This window comes from Eurypyga helias, unplaced genomic scaffold (assembly GCF_000690775.1).
Source record: "Eurypyga helias isolate BGI_N326 unplaced genomic scaffold, ASM69077v1 scaffold14252, whole genome shotgun sequence".
Classification (NCBI taxonomy): Eukaryota; Metazoa; Chordata; class Aves; order Eurypygiformes; family Eurypygidae; genus Eurypyga; species Eurypyga helias.
In genome coordinates this window covers 14,566-38,768 of record NW_010238003.1, presented here as the reverse complement: position 1 = coordinate 38,768, position 24,203 = coordinate 14,566, and the positions used below count along the sequence as shown (strand labels likewise).

At 47.0% G+C, this 24,203-nt stretch overlaps 1 protein-coding gene across 1 annotated transcript in view; it reads left to right on the top strand.

Moving 5' to 3' along the window:
* The window catches only part of LOC104506671 (dynein heavy chain 9, axonemal-like), a gene marked incomplete at its 3' end in the record, with an annotated part of 40,523 nt that overhangs the window by 2,022 nt on the left and 14,298 nt on the right, over positions 1-24,203 (top strand). The window contains exons 3-17 of the mRNA XM_010147700.1: positions 1,315-1,526; positions 1,729-1,962; positions 4,717-4,884; positions 7,338-7,454; positions 8,339-8,489; positions 9,494-9,608; positions 12,034-12,102; positions 13,375-13,501; positions 14,389-14,644; positions 15,617-15,858; positions 18,338-18,473; positions 19,546-19,742; positions 19,825-20,249; positions 21,891-22,113; positions 23,749-23,915. Of these exons, the coding sequence (XP_010146002.1) occupies positions 1,315-1,526; positions 1,729-1,962; positions 4,717-4,884; positions 7,338-7,454; positions 8,339-8,489; positions 9,494-9,608; positions 12,034-12,102; positions 13,375-13,501; positions 14,389-14,644; positions 15,617-15,858; positions 18,338-18,473; positions 19,546-19,742; positions 19,825-20,249; positions 21,891-22,113; positions 23,749-23,915 (2,839 nt within the window). The remainder of the gene's footprint in view (positions 1-1,314; positions 1,527-1,728; positions 1,963-4,716; positions 4,885-7,337; positions 7,455-8,338; positions 8,490-9,493; positions 9,609-12,033; positions 12,103-13,374; positions 13,502-14,388; positions 14,645-15,616; positions 15,859-18,337; positions 18,474-19,545; positions 19,743-19,824; positions 20,250-21,890; positions 22,114-23,748; positions 23,916-24,203) is intronic.

The window sequence follows — 24,203 nt, the reverse complement described above, 5'->3', positions numbered from 1 at the left end:
TTCATTCATAAGAAGACTTATAAGGAAGGAAGGATTTTTTTGATTTTTTTTTTTTTGTTTTTGCCTCTAGGTAAAAATGTAACTCTCTTGAATCAAACATAATCTTTTTTCTGCTGAGCTTTGCTTAGGAAGTTAAGTCCAGCCAAAGGAAACACTGCAAATTCCCCTTCATAGTGAAAAACAGTGTAGTCCTGCTGCTCTGTCCCCTGTAGACCAACATGACCAACCCTCCATGTCTGTCTTCAAACCAGCTGCTCTGTGGCAAGGCAAAATCATTCAGGCTTTGCTAGCTCTGTACATGCTGAGAGATAATGCTGTTCTTCCCGCTTCATGTGGAAACACTTAATATATTAACAATCTGTGTCACACTCTACACTCTGCAATTTATATGGGCAAAAGAAACAATGCTTATATAAGGATCCAAGAGTTCACTGTCAGACTAATTAATGCTTTAAGGGTCTAATCAAAATAACAAATATTTGGGTTTAATCCAGTTACAGCAATATTAATGCTAATTGGATAATTTGGACTATAATTGTTAATGTGATTGTTAATTCCCATTACAACACAGTTCAGATGTGTATGCACCTGATTTTAAGTCTCTGCCCCTTCCCCTGGTGTTGAGCCCTCCCTGCTAATGTGGTGATGTGACTGTAGTCTCTCTTCTTTGCTAGGAAGGTGATGTTGATAGTGGGAGTTCCTTCACTGGTCATGTGTATTGGGGGTTATTTTTATATGCTGTCAAGCATTTCCGTAATTTCTCTTCTTGTTGCTCCATGGACTTAATTGCACAACAATCACCCAGTTTTATTAATGTTTGCAGTCCAGGATAATTCTTCAGTTGCCTTGCGGTTGACAGCCAGGAGAAGTGGAACCGTGGTCATCTGTCCACTGCTATAGCCAAATCTGAGCTAAAATGAGCTCAGGCCAGGACTTGTGATGCTATAGAGCCTGTTATGCAATATAGCAAGGCCTGTAGCCTGCTCACAGCAGTGGCAGCACTGTATTTTTGGTGCTGCCAGCCATGTTCCCTGCAACTCATTTATCAGCTGTGGACTCAGCCTCTGCACAAAGCCATGCCCTGCTCTCTGTCCCTTGCCATTGGGTCAGTTTATTCCCTGTTCTGGTTACTGTCATAGGTGAGCAATGTTCAAGGGTGAACAATCTTCAGCACACAGTTGAGTGTGCTTTGTGCTTGTCAGGACTGTTTTCCCAGGCAACTCTCCATCTGATGAGGTGAGGCCAGCATCTAGCTCATAACCCAGGGCACCACAGCTCTCTACATCTTACCACACCTCCTGTCTTTTAACACAGCTTTGACTGAAGCTCAGGACATTCACCTGCACCTGACACCCCTCAAGCACCACTTGGAGTACATAGAGAGGGTTGAGTTCAGCGAGGTGAAGCCTTTCCTGGTCCCCCTTCTCCATGTGGTGTGTTTGATCTGGGTCACCTCCAAGCACTACAACGTGCCTGGGCGGATAGTAGTGCTGCTCCAGGAAATCTGCAACCTTCTCATTCAGCAGGTGCGTGGCTGCGATGCCTGTGTTTGGCAAGGGGAATATCTTAATGAAAGTCCCCTCTCTCCTTCCCCCTGTCCTTCCCTGACAAAGTGATTCTTTAAGTCATGTGTGACTTGAGAGGCACTTTTAAACATGTTCAGTGCAAGAAGTCATTGTTTAATGTGGCAGAAGAAGTGATCTCTCAGGTGTGACTTTGCTGTTCCAGGCCCTGGTTTACCTGTCTCCAGAAGACCTTCTGAAAGGGGAGATGGAAGAGAGCCTGGGCAAGGTGCAAATGGTGTGCGGCATCCTGAATGCATTCAAAGGGGCATTCGAGGAGAGAAGGGAAAAACTTCATACATATTATGAACCAGGCCAAGAAGTGAGGGAGTGGGACTTCCATGCCACGATGGTATTTGCGAGGCTGGACAGCTTCATGAAGAGACTGAAGGTGGTAGAGGTGAGACTCTGGTTTTGAAAAATATCGCAAGCCTTCAGAAGAGCTCTGTAGCCATGAACTCCTTTTCTGGCATCTTCCCTTCCTGTAGCTTCACCTAATGCCAGGGATGGGGCTGCTCTCTTTGGTGTTAGGCCCTCTGTTACAGTAAGGCTAGCATCTTGTTTTACCATTTCCTGCTCGGTGCCTGTGTTCTGGTCAGGTTGGTAGGTGTGTCTTCTGTTCCCAAGAGTCCTGTTGGACACCTTGCTCCTGTTGGGGCAAGGGAATGAGATTTACTGGTGGCAGTGGTTTGCATGGCTGTAAGTAAAGCAATGCAATTTCCTAGTCCTCCATTTGCCATCAGAGACACTCTGGAGTGGGATCCTGCCTGACTTTCAGAAGCCACCTGCTCACCTTGAGTCTGGACACCCCTTGGCTGAGCCACATGGGCCCGGGCAGGAGTGGGAGAACATTCCTCACCAGGTCATCCCTTCACATCCTAATGGTTTGTCGAACTGGGCTACAGTGGCTCAGAGGTGTCCCTGTTTGCCGACGTTTTTCACTGTGAGGGCATCACCTGAGGCAAGGATTTTTGGTGTCATTCCTCAGCTTCCAGCATGGCTGAGGGCTCCTTCAGCCAGAGGGGATGCAAAGAGCAGGTCTGAATGTGTGGAGGCAGCCTTGTGCATGTTAGCACTCTCTGCTTTCCTTGTTGGGTGGCCGTGCCTGGAGATGACATTCTTACAGACACTAAGCATACCTGTTTTACAGACACTCTATGTACCTGTTCTCTCTCAGGCAGTTAACAGCACATATTCATCTGCCATTCACACACTTCTGAAGTAAGTCTCTCTATTGTTGCCAAGTTTCTGGCATGTAGGATCAGAGGTACAGTGTACAGGCTGCCAATATTTGTCTATTCAAAGGGAAGTCCAAGTTATATTTCTCCTTTTCGTGTTCTCTGGAATGGGACAGAAGGTTTTACTGGTTTAAACATGCTGTATATTTGTATGCATACTTTAATTAACTACATTGAAAACCGTCTTGAATGCTGTCTATTTTAAAACTATTCATAATGATGGTTTCCAACAGGGTTTGGTGTGCAGTAAACCAAATTGTGCTGGTCAGCGTAGAGAGGAATATAAGTAGACACAGGAGTAACTGCAGGTCATTGTGAGAACAATATGAGTGACAGTTATTATGCAATGTAATTATGCACTGTCACTCTGCAAAGGCACTGATTGCTCCTTGCTTGGATTCTATGTGAGCTGCACATGCACTGCCATGGTGGCAGAGCACTGTGCTTTTTGAACAGTGCCACTGTTCCCCTTCCATGGCTGTCCCACACCTCCAGGGACAGTAAAAGACAACAGTATATCGAGTCACATGGACACCCTATGGAGTGAGCTGTAAAATAATAATTAAAGGCATTGTGCACATCAGCCTGTTTATCAGAAAACCCTCTGCCTTTCCCCATTTCTATTTCCCTACCGACGCTTCATTTCAAGCCACCTTATAAGACAATGCAAGGGGCAGCCTTTATTTCGATGCTATTTTTGCCTTACAAGGTATTTCTTAAAGTGAATTTGCTCTTAATAAATAGCATGTGTACATTTGTTTTTGGAATTTCATAAAAGCTTCAGTTACGCTGGTGCATGGGTAACCCAGGAATGTGTGGAGAGAGAAGGGTGTCTTTCCCCTGGTTCATTTCACTGTTTTGCATTGCATATCTGTTGTAAAATCTGCTGCCTGGCTGGGTTGGCTCTCTGCTTTCTCCCTATTCTCTCAGAAATGTGGGAGGGTTCTCAAAGCGGCAATTGGTTAGCCTTCAGGGACCTGCAAGCAGCCGTTCCTGATAAGCCCAGCCATGAAAGGAGCTGTATGTGTGCAGCATCTGCCAGCCTCTGCCTGCAGCATGTGGGGCAGCAACAAAGCCTGGTGATGCCTTGGCATGGCATGGGAAGCTCTAGGCCATGGGCTGTGTCCTGGGCTGTGACTCGTTCAACAGTCCCTGTCCAAGAGGCCGACACTGGCCAGATGCTGTCCGTTTGGGGGTGAACCTCGTACCTGCTTAGGTCTGCATCCAGGGTTGTCTTCTGAGCTCAGTACAAGCAGGATGGCCATCAATACATCCCTATTCTTGAGATCAGCACGTTTCTTCTTGTTCTCTGAAATGACAGAGGTTCAGTGAGTCCTCACTTAGCCCTACCAAGAGATGGATGGGGTGCTACAGGGCTGCCTAGTGCTGCTGCCACATCTGGGTGAGTGCGACATTTTCCTGAGAGGTGGCACCGCGGGGTCAGGCCCTGCCAGGCTGCAGAGGATGGGAGGGGAAGGACCCATGCACCCATCTCAGCAGAGAGGGCCAGCTGGGCAGGGTTAGCAACACTCGCTTAGACACACAGAGGTTTTACAGAGCAGGAGCGTTGGGACAGGTCAGGTAAACATTAGAGGGCTCCTCCTGGTTAAAACCTGAGCTATTCTGGGTGATGTATCAGGGCCTCATTTGTTGCTTTGGATCTGTCCCCTAAATACCATTAAAAGTAATTTTACAGTTGACATAGTATTTCCAGTGGCAGCAGCAGATCCCTCTAAGGAGTGACATTATAATGTCTGTGGTGGGCAGGATCTGGCTCCCCCCTTCCCATTTGTGAGCACCAGAGATATGCTTGAGGAGGTCCTCTGGCATGGTAACAAGCACAGCTCCATGTTGTGACAACTGTTGTCATCTTTTGTCAACATCTTAACCTGTATGTGCCTCCATTGATTTTGAAGGATCTGCTGGCAAGTGCCTTGGACCTAATGAAGCTGGAGAAGATTGAGTTCAGTGGTATTAAAGGGAAGGCCCTGGGCCAGCATGTGCTGGACATGTATGAGGAATTCCAGGAGGCATACAGGGTGTTTGCAGAGAAAACCTATGACTGTCTTGACCTGATGAACACGGTACGTGGAACCAGCTTGCAGGAACGCCAGCAACATGTGCATATTTTCAAAGCAGCAGTTCCCTCTGATGGACCCAGGCTCAGGAGAGGGTGGGGAGGCACTGGAACAGGTTGCCCAGAGAAGCTGTGGATGCCCCATCCCTGGAAGTGTTCACAGCCAGGCTGGATGAGGCTTGGAGCAACCTGGTCTACTGGGAGGGTGTCTCTGCCCATGGCAGGGGATGGGAACTGGCTGAACTTTAAGGTCCCTTCCAGCCCAAACTATTCTGTGATTCTATGATTCAGCTGGAGTCCTGTTGACTTCTTCCCAACTTCTTCTTTTGTTGTGATATGATCTGTCACTGTAGGGAACAGGGACCCGCTGGTCTTTCTTACAGAGATTTGGGAGCTCTTGCACGTCTATGTCTACCATATTTTTCTAGTTCAGGACCTCAGACCAGTGCAGCTGGGAAACCTGGGTATCTGTGCCTTTTACACAACCTGTATACATAGTGCTTTCTGGGGTGTATGAGCTGTACCAATACCTGCATCTCTCTGCTTTCCTGCTCTTGGTACCTAGCTTGCCTTATGACGGCCAGATCAGGTAACCTCTGAGGATGTGTTTGCTCTTGTCTAATTGCACTCATGACATGTAGTGCTCTCACAATTCAAGGACTCAGTATTTCATTATCAGTAGTGCTTTAATATGTTCCCAACTATCTGGGTCATGGCTCAATGGCCATCCAGATCCCAGAGGCTCACACCAGTATGTGTTGCATGAGCAGAGCAAAGCAAATATGCCACAGGCCTCCTTAAGGTCTATTTGGAAATTCCTGCCCTTGACTTTGACACCGAGCAATGTAACCTGGGTGAGCTATGAAAAAGGGTGGGAATGATGTTTCTGAAGGGGTCTGTGTGCCGTTGTTGTGTCTTATCTCAGGATCTTTGATTTCTTCTGCTGCTTGTCTCACTTGCCCTGGGGTCAGTTTACTGCATCTGATTAGCAGGATATAGTTAGGCCTGTCTCCACATCTAGGGAGGGAATGCTAAAACTGGAGTAGCCATGGAGAAACTATATGGTGAGGATCTCCTGTCTTGTAATGATCATGGGGCAGCTGATCATGGCAGAGATCCAAGTGAAAGGTAATCCCAGGGCAAAGTCCTCCCTCCAGCAGGCTCCTGCCTGGCTCCCTTCAGACAGGGCTGTACTTGGTGAAGGATGGCAGGGCTGGTGGTGAGGCATGGGGCTGGTGTACCCTTCCTTCAGGTGTAGGGACCTGTCTGGAGTGGTGATGGGTGGCTTGTGCTTTGCTTCCTGTAGTTCCCAATACATCTTTGCACTGGGGGGCATGTCCCCAGAGCTGTCTTGGACAATCTTGCTGGAAAGCTTCTTATTCCATGTCACCCCTCCTTCAGGAGGGAGGGCATAGAAAGAGCGGTGACAGTGGCTCTACAGGGGCTGGCTGAGTTTCAGTGACTCCGTGGCCTTTTGTGTGACTCTGAGTCATGCTTGTTCTTTCAGTGCTTGAGTTTTGCACCCTCTGTTACTTTTTACAGCCTCTTTTGTTACCTAAAACATGGCATCTGGTCCTGATTGAGCTCAGCAGTGACAATAGCAAAAGCTGTTCCTTTATGCTTTGTCCTTTCAGAAAAGAGACACATGGCCTAATTTTTAGTGGCTTTGTCCAAGCTAGGACAGAAGGACTCCCAGTCTCCCAGTTTGTCAAGTTCAGTCTTTGATTTGGACTCTTTTACCCAAAACAAACTCAGATTTTATGCTTGAACTTCAAAGGATATATACAGTTGGAGCAAGAAAAGCAGTGCCAGAAGACGAGGGAAATTACAGAAACACTGAACTGTTGAGGGTGGAAGATCACCTCTGGAGATCACCTAGTCCACCTCTGCTGCTCAAAGCAGGCTCAGCTAGAGCAAGACTGCCGTCAGGATAAATATCTCCTAGGCTGAATCCAAAGTCTCCAAGGGTGGAGACTCCACAACCTCTCTGGGCAACCTGTGCCAGTGTTTTGAAACTGCTTTTATTGTTGCCCCACTTACAGCCAACTCACAGTCAAAACCACAGGTTTGTTTTGGCTTCAAAGTAGACTGGATTTGGAACCCAGCGAGTGCATCTGTGGGTTTTCTGGATGATGGCGTAGTCTTCAGGCCAGCTCCCAGGGAGAAGGTGCAGAAATAGTCCATCTTGCCTCTAGGCTGAAGTTAGTGCTTGTTGGACTGTGGAAAACCCTCGGGACTGAAGGATCCATCCCAAAGGGCCATGATCTCACCTGTGGGATAGCACAGAAATGTCCTCAAGCTCCGTAGGGCTTTGCTGTGCTGTGCTGGTTGAAAGTTGTCCAGAGGAGGGGTTTAATTCCTGGTGAATAAGAAGAGGAAAGATGTCTGGATCATGAGGATGCAGGTACCTTCTCAGTGCCATCTCACATCCTCACGGGCTGCTGTTTTGCCGTCCCACAGGAGTTTGAAAAAGACGCCTTTGATTTCCAGTGGAAAGTAGAAGACATCGACCGGCGGCTGGGCACTGTTTTCATCCAGGCTTTTGATGATGCCTCGGACTTGGAGCACATCTTCCAGGTTTGTCTGTCATGTCCCTTCTCTTTCGTAGAGGGGAGATCAGGGCATCTATAGTTTTGTGATTCTCGGTGAGAATCCCCCATAGGACGCCAGCCAGTGCTGTAGCTACAGACACACATGTTGTTTGCCAGTGGAAATTGAAAGGGTGGTAATAAGACTTGTAGCTTTGGGGCTGGTGTTGGTTAGTGATGCTCAGGCTTGTGGATCCCTTGCAACCTGTCAAGTTGTAGAGTGGCAGCAGGGTGTGTGCTGAAAGCTTTGGGAGTATTTCTGCTCTTCCCATTAAGACACAATCCTTTGTTCACTTCTAGAAAGAGTAATCACAGAAGATATTCAAATCAGGCTTTTGGATGCCAGGAGTCTTACTTGTATTTCTACCTGTGAGCTGGAGGAAATTATGCGTTTTGTAGGATTTCTTGTTGAAAACGGTTTTTAAAAACCAGGTGATTATTGTTAATACCAAATTGTTAATATTGGTAATACAGGGATGCGTTTCAGTTTTGGAAACTGAGGTTTTCTACCAACAGGCTGTTTTGTTTACCAATTAATCTATCTTGCAGAAAAAGTAAATGATATTTTTGGAAAAAACTTCAGTATAAGTGTTTGTAGAAAATATTGTGGAAAATGATAGTGTTTATCTTTGTAAGATTTTTGGAAAAAATAGCAGATTTGGAAGCATTTGAAGAGTGACAATTGGAATATGATTCACGCCCAGAGAATGTCTGAGCAGCTCTGTAACAAAGGAAGGGACTACTTGGAAAAACAGGGTATAGAAAATAAATGTGTGAGGAAGAGGAAGTGAGGAAGATCCTAGTAGGTCTCCCTGCAGAAGTTGGGGTTGTGAATTTTTTCCCCTTTCTTTCCCTGCGTCTTCACCTCCACAGTTGCTGGACATGTTTGGGAGCCTTTTGGAGCGACCAGTAATTGCTGCAGATGCTGCTGACAAATACTCTGTCCTCATCAGCATGGTCAAGAGTGCCTTGGACCATGCTAGGCTGATCTACTTGAGGCACATCCAGGCAGAGACAGAGCTCGGTGGGTAGCCTGTACTGAGTAAAATTGATTTTACAGGAAATTGGATTTAGATTAAATTTTTTTGGAAAATAATTTGCTTTTTCTAAAGAACCCAAACTTCCCAAATTGCAAATGTTTTCAGCCTCTATTGCTCTTTGTGGAAATGGAAATGCCTGGTAAAGCTCTGTTCTTAGTACAAAAGCATATAAAATGTTGGAGAAAAACATCCTTTCTAAAATGTGTATACGTGATATGTGACTGGGAATGAAGACACATGCTGAGTTATCGCCTCAGCAAGGCTGTGAGAAGAGGTTTCTCCCCACACACGTGTGCTGCCTCAAACACCCCATGGGACTTGCAAACTCACTCATGTGCTTCCCAGTATGAATTTATTGTGTTTCCCTTGTAATGATTTAAATGCGAAGTATGAGAGCGGGACTTTGTAACCAAGGGTTTAATCAGCCTTTTCTAGGTTTAGTATTTCCCGTGTTGGCACAGGAGGGAATGGGTAGATTCCTATCAGATTATGAGGGTTAGAGTGTGTCTTTCTGAACAATAACCATTTACTCCCGTTAAAAACATTGTACTGGACTCAGGCAAGTCCAGAAGAGGCAGCATGGGTGGAAACAGTGCAGGCTAACAAAGGGAATGGTGACATTCATGGAGGATGAGTTCGTAACTTGCTGTGAATTTGAGGGGTGTTGTTCTCTGGGTGTTAGACAAGATGGTCAGAACTAGCTCCTGGTCAGTGTTTGTGGGGAGCAGGGTGTGCATCCCAGGCAAAAGATGCCTCTGTATCAGCTCTGTTTCTAACATATGCTGGGCTTCTCCTTTGATCTCATGTCCTTATTCAAGGTCCAGATGTACTAGGAGACTTGCCTAGGCCACAGACCTATGTCAGTGTAGCAGATGCTTGGATTTAAGGATGGAAGCTGGACAGTCAGAGCAGTTGAGTTGCTTTTGGTGTATCTTTGGGGTTACAAGGGTAGTGCTTCGTCAAATGTGTTTCAATGTGCCCTCCCCAGGATCCCACCCTGTGCACAAGAACATGCCACCAGTAGCTGGAGCAATAGGCTGGGCTCAGGAGCTGCGAGCACGAATCCAGGTGCCATTTGGCCACTTCAGGCACATCCCACATCTGTGAGTGTCTGTTCCAGCTAAGTTCCTTTATGACCATCTTGAAATGTTTTCTCTAATCAATTTGATTTTCTTTCTGTGTTTTATGTTATCCAACGGTTATAGCTGAAATAATTCTGAGTCAAAGTGATGTGAAGAGCATTGGTGCTTTTCGGCTTCCCTGTGACCATTTTTTTAAGAAACTCGTGATTTGGATTTGTTTTGAAGTGGTTAAGAGACACAGTGGGATAGTACATGGGCTATTCAGCTTTCAGACATAGTCCTGTGTGGCAATTGAAAAAGGTAGTGTAACCTTTCCCACTGTGATCCCACTCAGTGTGTGCTCCAGCACCTCCCTGGGAGCAGCCCAGCACTCAGCTGCAAGCCCTGGTTCTGGCATCATCCAAGCAGTGAAGTGGAGCGAGGTGCTGGACTGGACCCATCTAAGGTGGATTAATGGAGCTGAGTTTCCAGTTTGGTGAACAAATGATTGGACACTGGCAAAAGACTACTTTCTCAGCATTAAACAAAGGAGCATTCTCCCAAGATCAAGGAAAGAAACTAGTGCTGGAATATTTATCACCTGTATGGTTGTTATTATGGGTGAACTTGGAGAAGTGTGGCCCCATGCTCACAGCTGCCTCATCTTATGGCACTGTATGAGACAGCATTTAAAATCCCTGTAAGCAAAGCAGTGTTTGGCTTAGGACATTTGAAGGCTCTCCAGGGACTGCACCTTGTAGCTCACAGGAATAACTGTATTTGTGCCGGTTAGGATTCTAAGTAAATGGATCCACTTTTTTTCTTCACTTGACCAAAATAATCCATCTCCACCACTGTGCAATATTTGTGTCTTCTGTCACTGTGTATTGCCATCAAGTAAGTGTCTTTAAGTGCACAGTTATTCTGCAGCAATAAGGACATCAGTGCAATGAAACAGGCTCCTGGACCATTCCAGGAGGCCAGGTTGTCATGTTTGGTTTGAATCTGGATGGCAAACTCTTCTCCATGAAGAAGGACCCAGATCTGCATTTTGCTCTGATTTTCTTTCCTCTGTTTAGAGCAGTTAGTAACATGCCCTGCAGCAGGTGTGATGTGATGCTGTTTCCAATGTGCAACCTGAAAGGGAAAACGGACTGAAAAGGAAAAAGATGGTTTTGCTGGGGTTTGCTTAGGGGGCTTGTTTACTTCTGGAGGGTTTGATCAGCACTTGCTGAGTGGTGACTGCTCAGGTGCTTCCTTTGCTATGTTTTTTTTATTTAATTCAGGTTTTGTCAAAATGTCTTGCAAAATCAACAACCATTTTCAGGAAAGCTTGGATATTAGAACAGATTAGACTAAACTAGGCTAGAGTAGAGTATTTCAGTTGGAAGGGACCTACAACAATCATCTAGTCCAACTGCCTGACCACTTCAGGGCTGACCAAAAGTTAAGCATGTTGTTAAGGGCATTGCCCAAAGGCCTCTCAAACACTGACAGGCATTGGGTATCGACCACCTCTCCAGGAAGCCTGTTCCTGTGTTTGACCACACTCTCGGTAAAGAAATGCTTCCTCATGTCCAGTCTAAACCTGCCCCGGTGCAGCTCTGAACCATTCCCATGTTTCCTGCCACTGGATCCCAGGGGGAAGAGATCAGCACCTCCCTCTCCACAGCCCCTCCTCAGGAAGCTGCACAGAGCCATGATGTCACTCAAACCCAGAAAACCCCAGAGTCCCCAGCCGCGCCTCACAGGACATGCCTTCCAGCACTGCCACCACCTTTGTTGCCTTCCTCTGAATGCAGTCAAGGACCTTCACATCCTTCTCAAATGGTGGGGCCCAGAACTGCACACAGTGTTCAAGATGAGGCTGAACCAATGCTGAATACAGCAGGAAATACTGTAGATGAAACACTGTGGAAGAGATGGCCTTGTAAGAATTACTCTGCTTGTCAGCCTCTCTGGGTTTGCAGGCAGTTGTACAGCCTGAGCAACATGGCCAGAGCTCTACCTCCTTCACTCTGGAATACCTTTGCTCTTCCCTACCCCTAAGGTTTGAGGGGCACAAATTTGGCACTGAAAAGAGCTGTATCTAGCAGGAGCTATGTGCTGCTTTCTTCTGAGCTTCTTTGATCTCAGGCAGAGCTGGCTGATAAGTGGAGGTTGCCATGCTCTGTGCATACATGGAGTGTGACATTTCCTCCGGCTGCACCGAGCCCTTCTTCCCACAGCACATAGTAGCTGTTTTGCAGATTGCTGTGCAAACACCCAAGAAAGACCACACTGGAGCTTAGATAGCTTTTGTCCTGAAAAACGATTTTCAAGTGATGTGGCAGGTGTGAAAAAGGGTCACGGTGCCAGTCAGTTAGAGGGTGCCTTCAAACTGGTGCGTGACTTTGGGAAGGGGTAAATACAGACTACGGCCTCACAGAGCTAAATGTAATGCTGAGCTTCTCTATTGTGCTACCAGCTACCTGGACTCTGCTGAAGGAAGCAGGGTGATAGAGAAGTATGAAGAAATGATCCAGCTGCTTGACAGGTAAGTGGTGGCTCAGGTAAGGCTGTAACTGTATGAAAAAATACTCTCTTCTAAGCCACCTTCCAGCACATTTGTGAGCTCAGGGCCTGGGAATATCTCTTTCTAAGCCAGAGGGAATTTTCTGATGAGAGAGGAGGATGAATCCTGTTCCTATATGCCACAGCCTTTCTGTGACGTTTTGAAATGGGAAGATTGTATGGGAGGAATGGGAGCTGTGTAGCCTAGCAGAAATGTTGAAACAATCTTCTGCTGGATGTACAAGTTGCTGTGGTGGAAAATCTGGGCTGACTAGAAGCCTCAATCCACTTCGTGTCCATTCACAGTGTATTTACAGTGGATCCCAGGTGGCTTCAACAGAGATGGTGTTTTCTGGGTGACATTTCCCAAAGTGCTCAGACAACAGCCTGATTTAGAAGAGACTTTGTTGCTTGGCTAGTTGGAACTGTCCATGACGTGAGATACCAGGTGCCCTGTTCAGACCTCTGAGACTTGTATGGTTCATTATCTGGATCAGCAATGTGGAAAAAAATTTGGGCAAAGATAAAAAAATGCACATTCTGAAAATCTGTTGATGGTAGTAAATTATGAGTGGCTGGCCCACTGGTTGATGGAACTTCAGTCCAGACAGGTCTTGAAAACCTCGAGACCTGAATCACTGAGTCACTTCGCTGTGTTTCTGCATCTGGGACAGAGTAACATCATGCCTCAATACAGGCTGGATACCAACTGTCTGGGTAGCAGTCCTTCTGGGAAGAAGCTGGGCCGTGATAATGAACACCCAGTTGGACATGAGACAACAGTTTGGTCTCATCTGTGTTTCCATGCCCAGCAGTGTCACAGAGCTCTTGAAGAGCTGAATTTCGCTGAGGCTGACAGTGTCGCTGCTGTGGCTCTGGGAGAAGTGAGGGCAACTGTATCCATCCCTGGCATCTGTATAGGTTTAGGCACCTATCCTGCTTAGACACTTTGGAAATGCCTGGTAGCTGCTTAGCTATTACCTTGGGCTAAGTGCTTTTGAAAGTCTCCACATCTGAATTCTCTGCTAAAAATGTTACTTGAGAGGTCTTTGCTGTCCTGATGATGCTGTTACTGGTTTTTGGGTGTTTGTCTTTGAAGCCATGTTTTTTTATGGAGATGACATGGGTGGGTTTTTAATATTCCTTCATGTTCTTCAGTCCTCAGAAGTGGAATTGGCTTTCATTTTGTTATATACCTTGGTCTGCTGGCTTGTTAGCTTCATGGTGGATGTTTTGGGTTTTTTTTGTGTGGCAGGTATCAGGAAAAGCTCTATGTAGACTGGTCCCAGACAGTCTCTGAAAAATCACAGTACAACCTTACTCAACCGCTCATCCGGCGAGATCCAGAAACCAAACTGATCACAGTCAATTTTGATCCCCAGGTAAAAACTGTTCTCAGTCAGCTTTCCTGCCTGCCTGTGGGCATGTCTCCTAGCTGTGCCCCACCATGTGCGGGAGGTCTGATGGGACTGGGACTAGAAGTGTTCTGCTGAGTTCTGTGGAACCCCTTCTGTGATGGGTCACATGAGTTTACCATCATCTTCATGCACTCTATCTCCTGGTAAAATATCAGGATTACAGTTTAAACAGAGCAAATTCTAGTTAATTGCAGTGGCAGAAAGTCCCTGAGTAGCCAGATGTTTAACTGTTGTCAGCATCTCCAGACCAGGTTTGATAGTGGTGTGAGGCGTGTTGGGGCATCATCTACAGGAGTGGGTTCACGCTATGTGTACTTAAAATGTGAGCTTCCTGAAAGGGTATAAAACCCCAGGAAAGGTTTATTTTGTTACCCAAGTATTGCAGCTGTTGGACCTCCTTTATTGTGGTGCATGAGGCTTATGATAGGTTTAAGATCTTTTCTCTGGCCCCTAGTGCTCCACTAAAGCCTTTCTCTATCCCAGGGAAGATTGACCATCCACCTCGCCCAAAGCAGAAGCAGGGGCCCAGGCTGGCGGTGTGCATATGTGGATTGAAAGCTTCTGGGGCCTGGTGGGAGCCAGGGTCTGTCAACTGTAAAAATGCCATTTGCTGGGAGGCACTGAATTTCAGGGACTGGGAGATGTTGGGATCAAAAACTTCTGCTGTAGCCTGGGGCACACTGATGCTAAAGAAAACTGTTCAGGAGGAGGTGTCCACTTCCTTTCCAGAGCCTGCTGCTTTGTGAATAAAATAGCAGGGAACCCCTAAGACACTCAGTTTTGATTGGAGGGTGTCTTCTTGTAAATGGGGACGGTTGTGCCGTATTCAGCTCTGTGTCTTGTTTCTCCAGCTGGTTTTGGTGCTGAGGGAGGTGAGCTACCTGTCTGGGAGCCAGATGGGAGCCATCCCACTGACAGCAGCAGAAATATATTCCTCCAAGGAATCATACCGGCAGATAGTGGCTAACTTGGACGTGATGGTGAACAGATACAACAAGGTCCTGAAGACAGTCCTGGAGGTCGAATACCCTCTAATACAGGGACAGCTGCACGATATTGACTCGAAGCTGAAAGAGGCAGAAGAAACCCTGAACTGGAGGACGGAAGGTGAGCTAGCTCTGTGTTAGGGGGAAGAGTGTTGAAGCATCTGATCACTGCCTGTGCTGGCCCTTCATGCCAGTCCAAGCAGCCACTTGTGTGGCTGTTTGCCTGTGTCCCCTAGGCACTGCTTTCTTACCCAGTTTTGCAGGGAGGGGGAACCTCTGTCCCAGCCACCTGGCATTGGGGTGGATTTGTCCCAGTGAGAGGCAGGGCCACCTCATTATCTTTTCCAGAGGGATGAAATACTGCAGCTAGAGGTGGGGTTTATATGCTGTGCCTTTGTGATGATTGAATCAGTGTTTTTGCTTGGTCAGTCTTAACTGTAAAGCAAAGTGGGGGATGACAATTTCTTTCTTCTTGGTGAAAGCAAACTGCTCACAGGTGGAATATATATTTCTGTCATAAGGCTTGTGGTATGAACAGGAACAATTGTCCTCCCTTGGGAACATGCAAACCAGATGTCCTCATGCTGAAAAACTGTTTCTCCATTGCACAATAAAGATGAAGGGATTTTCCTGCGGATAAAACCTAAATTCCTTGCATCTAAATGCAGCCCTTGCTGGTATTTGGGCTGGTACAGCCCATGTGTAAAGGGGAACTTTGCTACAGGTGCAAAGTTCCTGCTCTAGTGGTGGTGGCAGAGACATTCAGCCTGTTGTATTCATCCTCCATGTTTTGCTCTCTCCAAGCAGCAGGCAGTGGGAGATCATACCTGGGTAGAGGGAAGCAGGAACTGTCAGACATCCCTGGGGTGCTGGTACTCCTGGCAGAAAGCAAGAGGCTGTGTCTGTTTGTACCATGGCTTATTGGGGTAGGAGGGACCTTGAATATTTCTGTTGGTCAAGGTCTCTTGTGTTAATGGTGGGTGAGAAATACATGAGACCATGGGGAGAAAGTCAGAAGTTGGTCTTAGGGGTACCCAAGACTTTGTCCTAGCAGCTCTGAAACCAAGTAGTTAATCATCTCATTTTTTACCAGGTGTCTGGGATCAAGTCTCCATGATGATGGATGGTGTCTATGACCTCGAGCAGAGGATACAGAAAGCCAAAAATAATGTTGAGGAGATCCAGACCATTGTGCAATCATGGGTGTCGCCTATATTTGAGAGGAAAGATGGTAAAAGGGAATCACTGCTAAGCCTAGAGGACTATCAGGACCATCTGGAAAGACGTTACAGTCTTATCAGAGAGTCAGGACTGAGGATTCATTCACTGGTGAAGGTGAGGGGGAACCTTCCCCAGGGGCTTGGATTCTCTTCACAGGCTCTCTGTGTCCCTGCACTCTGTTGAAAATGCCCAAAGCTGTTTCACCTTAAAATTAACTCCCTTAACTAATTTGAAAATCTTACCCAGTGTTAATTAACAGTAGCTTTGGTGAGTGAGCTGATGTGACTGTGTGGTGTGGGGCTGCTGGCTGGGAAACACTGAGCAGCCAGTTCAGGGCAGGAATGGGAGCAGCTGCAGCCCACTGTAGGAACCTGGCTCCCAGCCCTGGCTGTTGTGGAGCCACTAGAGGGAAGTCACACATCAGGCTATGGAATCCTGCTTAGAGGAAAAATCGCGCCTGAAATATTTACCTGAACACAGAGAGGCAGCTGGCAGTGGCTGGCCTTTCTGTTTCAGACTTCTTGTCCTGCTGTGGGAGCAGGAGATGATGCTGACAGTCCAGGGAGAAGCCAAGTGAAAGGAGAAAAGCTGCTGTCCGAAACCTCAGTGCTTTACAGAGGCTTTCTCAGAGCAGACAGTCCTCTTTGCAGGCCAGGAGAAAGCCCAAAGCTCTGATCCTCACCTGCTGAGAATCAGGCACTATGCATAACAGTGACAGCACCTTGGCCTTGAGGGATATGGATTCTAGATCCAACCTGAAGGTCACCATCTGGCCTTGGACTCTGAAGAGAACCAGCTGACCCTCTCTGGGACGCTGAGCTCTTGTTGCCCACCTTGCCTTGCTGTCTGTAGTCAGCCCTGGACCTCTAACCTCCTTCTCTGCTCACTGAACCCATGGTGAGGACTTCACCATGCCCATGTTCTGCTGCCACAGCTGTAACAGGCTCAGCCATCTCCAGCTACCACCCAGAAGACCAGGGCCAAGGAGAATATGGGGTTGTGGCCATGGCAGGAGAGGTGGCACCACTGGTGTGGTGGCACTGCCAGTGTTGCTCACAGGGGCAGGACCAAGTGCAAAGCAGCATGAAGGTACTTGGGAGGAAAAGGCACCATGGCCCAAAATGGGGTGTCCCCATACCTCTGTCCTGCTGTGCTGGCCAGGCCTGAAGGGGCAGCAGCAGAGGGACCAAGAGCTGGTCTACTGGGATTCCCCCAGTTGTTCAAGTCTTTGTGGGTGCAGGTGAGGTTGCTTGAGAGAAGCACAGTGGGGGCACAGTGGGGGTTTGGGTACACCAGGCAAAGGTAGGTGAGTGCATGGTAGATGGTGGCCAGTCCAGCTCCCATTGCCCTTCTGCCACGAGGATGAGGCCACAGGAGTAAAGGCTCAGTGAAACACAAATAACAAGGGGACATTATCAAATATAAGGGCAGGGAATGGTGAAGAAAGGGTTGGGTTTTCAGCCATGCATTCCCATGGGGTTCATTCCTATGACATTCCTCTTCTCACATCAGGAGAATGTGGCCAGGGTAAGTCTGCAAAGGGTGACCTGTGCAAGGTCTGGCTTTCTCTGCTGAGAATTTAAGCACCCAGCTACAACGTGTCAAGTTGGGAAGCAGCAACTTGGGTCGGCTCAAGCCCAACTGGCAATGCCACCTTGTCTCATGTGTGCCAAGCTGTCATGTCAGCACTGGGAATGGCACCCTGTCCTGTGTCCCCATACATGAAATGCTGCTGGTGTTGGCCCCCTGGCAACAGGCAGTGTGTGTTGATTTCTGCTCACTGCAAGGTGGACCTTATTCTTTCTGAGACTATGCCTCTGTCGAGAGCCCCTGGCAGGATTAGAAAGAGCACTCAGAGGGCACGGCAAGGTAGGAGACAGGATCACAGCAGAGCATGGTAGGTGCAGGGAACAGGTACTCAGCCTGGCCTTGTGGGGATGGAAAGAGGAAACCCAAGAAGGATGAGTCTCTGTTGTGACCCAGAAAACCCTGAATTTCCTGACTGCGAGCTTGCCTGGAGGAAGGGAATACCTTTAAGCTGAGGAGGGAGGTTGTTAGCAAACCCTTCGTTTTCTGATCTCAATCTTCACCTGTTTTTACGTGGTTTATTTAAAAACCTATTTTGAATTTAAAATTTCTCTGGTCTTGAGATGACCGTGTGTAGAGTAGAGGTGTAAGCAGTCCACCTTGGAGGCCTCATCCACTCGAAGTAACATATGGGCCATCAGGGCTGGGTCTTCATGCATTGGGATGAGCCTTTGAGACCCCTGAGTGCTCCCTGCCTCAGGTGTTCAAAGCAGCCTTGAGCCCTGTGGCCTTGGAAAAGAGGGAGGAGAACATATTACAGAGCTGCTAAGCCTCTTCTGCACTCCATTTTTACCATTCTGAGTTATTTCAGATGACAAAGCAGCCCTTGACAGGAGGAGCAAATCATGATGATACCTCCAGCAGCAACATCTGTCTGTCTGGTTTCCCATCTCTCCTCAAGGCTGGTACCCATGTGCTCACTGACACCTGCCCATAGCTGTGGGCAGCTCTTTTGTAGGTCAGACTCAGCCCTGCTGTATTTGAAGGCATCTTCTTTTTCTTCCAGGAAAACCAGAATCTCTTACTTGCAGACCCAGAATCTGATGTCTGGAAGGCCTATGTAGATTATGTGGATGAGATAGTCTTGGATGGATTCTTCACTGCTATTGAGTGTTCACTCAAGTACCTCCTGGAAAACACAGGTGACATCTGCTTTCTCTCCCCAGGCTTTGATGGCTGCTTCACTCTCCCCAAAGGGAGGTTTCTGGTTTGTGGTCTCCCTCATGCCTGAGAGTAGCTCTCTTTTGGCTTCTGCTGTGCCTATTGCAAGTGCTGGGGAAGCCTCCAGGCAGGGTGGGTGGCTCCATCCCCCAGTCACTGGAGCAAAGCATTGCTCAGGGGAAGGCATGGAGAGGACTATGCACCATTTGCAAGGATTAATGGACAGACAAAATGAAGGTGTCCTCCCAAGTCTGTGCTTGGGCATCTGCCAACTCCCACCTTTCCTGTACATAGCATCAAAGTGACACCACCTTTCATTTGTGGAGAGTCTCAAGAGTTGGTGCTGCTGATAAAAGGCAGGAAACAAAAGCGTCAGTCCCTGAGCATTAGTCCAGTGAAGAGATGAGATGGGATCAGGAGTCACTAACTCAGAGCTGCCTAAGGTCACCGTGGAGGTTCTCTCACTCTGCTGGGAGCAGTTTGTGTCAAGCTAAAGCATGTCTTCAGAAACACTTCCCTCCTGAATGTGGAGGCACGTGGAGTTGGAGAATCGCATCCAGTTCTTCACCATCTTGTTAAAAACATGCACATAATTTCACATTTGCATTTTGCTTCAGTTTCCAGTTGCTGGGGTTTTTTTCATGCCTTTCTCCACTAAATTAAAGAGCCTCTTGGTTCCTGTTGTTTTTCTCCTCTGCAACTACTTATGTGCTGTAATTGTTCATCTCTCAGACTCCCTTTTGATTAGCTGAAGAGCCTGGTCTTTTTAAGGCTTTCCTCCACAGCATCTTTTCTGGTACTTAAATCACTTGTGTCTCATCTGTTCTCCAGTATCTCCTGTGGGTACCGGAACAATCAGCTAGTTTGCCAGCATCTCCTCCATGCTGTGTGCAGGTATAATGTCACCGCACCTGGTGTGTGGGTGTCTGGGATCACACCTACCTGGTGTCCCTGTGGGCCATGTGTTCATCTTCTGGTGGGATGTTAGTGGTGGCTCAAGTTCACTTTTCTCTCCTTGGAAAAAATCCTGGCATCTCTGTTCTTCCTTATCAGATCCCAAGGCAGGGCTTGCCCCCCTGTTTGAGGTGCAGCTGGATTTGGTGATTCCAAATTTGATATTTCATCCCTCCTTGGACCCCAGCACAAATGATGGCTTCTACGACATGGTGGAAAGCCTTCTCAATGATATCTATCGGATCTCATCGCTGGTGCCCCGGCTGGCCAAGCACAGTGGCTTCCCACACTACCAGGTCTGTGCAGCTCCCTTGTGCTGTGTGGCAGTGAGGAGGTACCATGCTGCTCCTGCATCACTGGTCTCCTCTCCTCTCCTAGGCTGACATGGAGGACATGGCCGATCTGGCTGACATGCGCCATGACATGATGGGACGTGTGCAGGCCGTGATGTCAGCCTGCTGCGATTATCGCAGTGCCTTCGACCAGTACTCCTACCTCTATGGGGATGATAGAAGGGAGTTCTGCCGCCAGTTCCTCCTCTATGGGCACATCCTCACTGCTGCTGAAATGGAGGCCCATGCAGAAGATGGTATCGCCGAGACACCTCCCACACTGCAGCAGATAAGAGAGCAGATTGACTCCTACGAGAAGATCTATGAGGAGGTGAATCGCATTGAACCCATCAGCATCTTCCAGAGCTGGATGAAAGTCGATGCTAGGCCTTTCAAGGCATCCTTGCTGAACGTGATTAAAAGGTGGAGCTTGGTGTTCAAGCAGCATCTCATGGACCATGTCACGCACAGGTAAGAGCTGTTTTGGTCTCCTCTCCCAGGGGCCAGTGCTGACCAAAGAGGGTTTTTCCTGTCTTGGCTGGGCTTTATAGTTTCACACTGATAACCAAATAGGTGCAATACAGGAACATGAGAAGGGGGCCCATACTGCGTGCCAGCTCCATCATATCCCCTATATCTTTCATCCCCTGATCTCTACAGGGAACTGGTACAGCTGAGTGTGTAAAATAGAAGCAGTTATACAGACTTGTTATCACTGACATTGCATGAGCTGGTGCTCCTGGGACCTGCTGTGTGGTGTTAGCTAGGACATCTGTTTGTCCATTCGTCCCAATCCAACCAATCTGATCTGTGCTGGGGCTCTCTGCTTACTTTGTTGAATCTGATATGAGCTGTCAGTAAAGCTGCATTAATGCCATGAGATACTTGCTTTATTTGTAAACACATTGCTCTTGAATGCACGCTACAAAAAATGTAATTTGAGTTGCCTGGCATGAGCAGTCATGGAGAAGTAGTTTCACAGTTAAAAAAAATGAGAAGTTTTGAAGGCAAGTTTTAAATTAACATATGTTCCCTGCTCTGAACAGCTGCTCAGTCACCAGATCTGTGCAAGACGATGCGGCAGGTGATTAATTAGTCGCAACTGAAGTATGTTCATAGGTCTGGGATGCTTACAAAGAAGTATTTGCAGTCATATATATCAGGGAAGGCTGTGCATGTGGTGGATGATATCTTTTGTGTTCTTTTCAGCACCATAATTCTGTTAGATAATTTCTGTGCAAAGAGGTTTTTGTGTAGCTTTAAAACCAGGCATTTAAGAGTTCTTATTAGGAGTCCCTGACTCAGTGGCTTAGTCTTTATTAGTGAGTGCTTTAAGGATACATTTTGGCCAGGCAGCAACCACAGAATTTAAGTGGGCACTTAATAGGTAAGTGTTTTGAAAAGAGCTGTGCTGGAAAAGACCTGGGATCCAGGAACCCATCATGCCTCTGCTGACATTGTCCAGTAACAGGAGAGATTAGGAACAGGTAAACAGGTAGGGAAGCTTCCCCCAGTACTCTCCTTATCTCTAACAATGTATAGCTCAAGAATTTCGAGAGTCAGGGGTCCTGCCTTTGTATTTAAAGACCTCAGTGGATTTTTTTTGACCACAAGTGTTCGGTTGCTTTTCTGAACTGCTGTGAATTTTTATAATCTGCAACCTTCTGCAGCAGGGAATTACCCTGTGAAATGACGCAATGTGTGAAGAAGAATCCCTCTTTTGTTGTAGCTTTGCTGCAACCTGCCAGGTTCAGCTGGGGGTCTTGAATTCCTGTATGGGAAGAGATGAGATGAAAACTACCCTTTCAAATTCATTCCCTCCAGACCACTCCTGAGCTTAGACGTCTCAGTCATACCCTTTCTCAGATACTTTTTCTCTAGCCTGAAAAATCCCAATCTATTTATTTGTTCCTTGCAGGAAGCTGTACCACATCTGTGGGTCCCTCTGAGCAGGAATTGTTGTTCTGATGCCATCAGCATGCTGCTGTGCAATGGACAGGGCTAGCCAGGCCTTGTCTCTGTCCATGCCAGTCCGGCTGCCTGTGATAAGGCCAATAATTACTTCAATATGAACTACTCTCATTTTGTGCTTTCCTGCTTTGTGTTATACAGCTTAGCTGAGCTTGATAAATTCATAAAAACTGCTGAAAAAGGTTTGAGCAAAAAGGTTGAGAAAGGAGATTATGATGGCTTGGTGGAGATTATGGGTCATCTTCTGGCCATTAAAGAAAGGCAGAGTGTCGCTGATGCCATGTTTGATCCCCTGAAGCAAACCATTGAACTGCTGAAGACATACGAGCAACAGCTGCCGGGGGAAGTCTATCAGCAACTTGAGGTGGGTAACAATTTGTGGTGGACACCAATTTGAGAGAATGTGAGCTTGAGAGCATTGCAGGAATGTTTAAGACCCTACTGCCTGTCATTAGAGGGCCTCAGTGGATAGTATTTTGCTATTGTCAGATGTGCCTTAATAGCTCTAAATTCGGAGTTATATTGAGATTTTTCTTTTAAAGCAGAGATTAAGCCTTTTGTTATGTATGAAAAACATGGAATTGCCTGTTCCAACTCCCAGCGATTACTCTTGAAAAAAATTAATGCATTTTCAAATACATCTGTTAATTAGGTTGAATTATAATTATTTTTAAATAAGCCAGTTCTTGGCAACTGTGGAGATGGGAAGGATAATGTTGGCAGAGGAGATGCCTTCTCGTAGGACTTTAGTCCTTCACTGGGTCTCTAACACCAAATCTGCTTGACCCAGGGGACATCACTAGGAGCAGGTTATGAAAGTATTTTGGCACCTTTCCACATCTGGCTCTGAAGAATCAGTTTTCTTTTGGGAATTATTTTCATTTCTGGAAAGGGGACCATTAGATGGAGGCTAGAAAAGACTGCAGTGCCCAGCCAGCCTTGGGAAGAGGAGACAAGCACTGTCAACAGCCAAGATGTTACAGTGGAGAAGCACGTGGCTACATGCTGATGGATACCCTATAGTCATGGGGTGCTGTGGGTGGAGTGGTCTGTGTAGGACACCAGGTTTAAAGCATGACCTTTTTGGGGAGATATTCCTGCTTTATTCATCTGTGCAGCAGATGCTCCAGTTCTCTGCTGCAGGCTTGGATGGGAGCTGAGTGGGTTTAGCAATCCCCTCGTTTTCTGCTTATGCAGTGGTGATATGTGGGTGATTGGGTCACCAAATCTGGAATAGTTAAAGGGTCTCTAGTTTCCCACAGACTCCCTGTGGACAAGGAGAGCTTCATTACATGGATACTCTGGCTGCTGCAACATCTTCAGCCCAGCATAAAACATGGCACTGCGGGGAACCCAGCTCTGCTAATTCCTTTGCCTGAGAGCTGCTTCTCTGGTGCCTGTTTGTGCATGTACATTCAAACAGCTGATTTATTTTTCTGCTAGAAGAAATGAGGAATGCAGGGCAGCCATTCAGATGCAGGAGATAACAAAACAGTTTTGTTCTTTATGGCAAGTGACAGTGACACATAGTTGAATGATTCATTCACTCCTGTATACAGTGGGAAAACCAGAAAAATTCCTCTAGGTACTGGTCCCTCCACAGCTGTGGAGATGGATGGGTTGGAGCTGGTAGCTTATATGAGAAGGACAAGGAAGCAGCTCCATGTGTGCCCTGCTGTGGTCATGGATAGTGATTTCTATAGAGACTGGAATATAAAGTGCCATAAAGAGACCCCACATGAGAGACAGGTCCCTCTCTGGCTCTCTCTGCTGGCTTAGAACTCCCTCCAGGTTATTTCCCATCTTTCCATAGTGTTGGTGGGTCTCCATTAACCTCCTCAACTGTGTATCCTCAACTTTGCATCTTGACAAAGCTTCCTTACAGTTTTAGACATGGAATCTGTTGCTTTTGCTGTTTTGAGATTATTCATAAAAAGATGCAATACGTCTTATATCAAATATCAAGTAATGCATACCAGCATTTAAATTTTGTTTGCAGGAGCTTCCAGAAAAATGGAACAATATAAAGAAGCTGTCAATAGCTGTGAAACAGCATGTGGCTCCTCTGCAGGCGAACGAAATGACAGTTCTGCGCAAGAGCTGTGCAGCATTTGATGTCGAGCAGCACAGATTTAGAGAGCGATTTCAGAAAGAAGCACCATTCAGGTACTGACAAATTATAGCATCAGAGAAGCCCTGAGGAAAAAAAAAAACTTTATGGAGTTATCTCCGAGTGTCCTGAGGACATATGGTCTAACCGTTGCATATATTTCCTGCCTTCTCACAGTGTTGTACCTGTTATGCCTGGGGTGTTTTGTCGCTGGAACACTGTCCAGTGTTAGCCAGAGATTGAATGTGGATGCTGAGTGCACAATATCACTTTAAGGTGGCATCAGTAGTGCCATGTGGCTGTACCATCAAAGTGTACGATGGATGTTTCATCTCTCCTCTGTC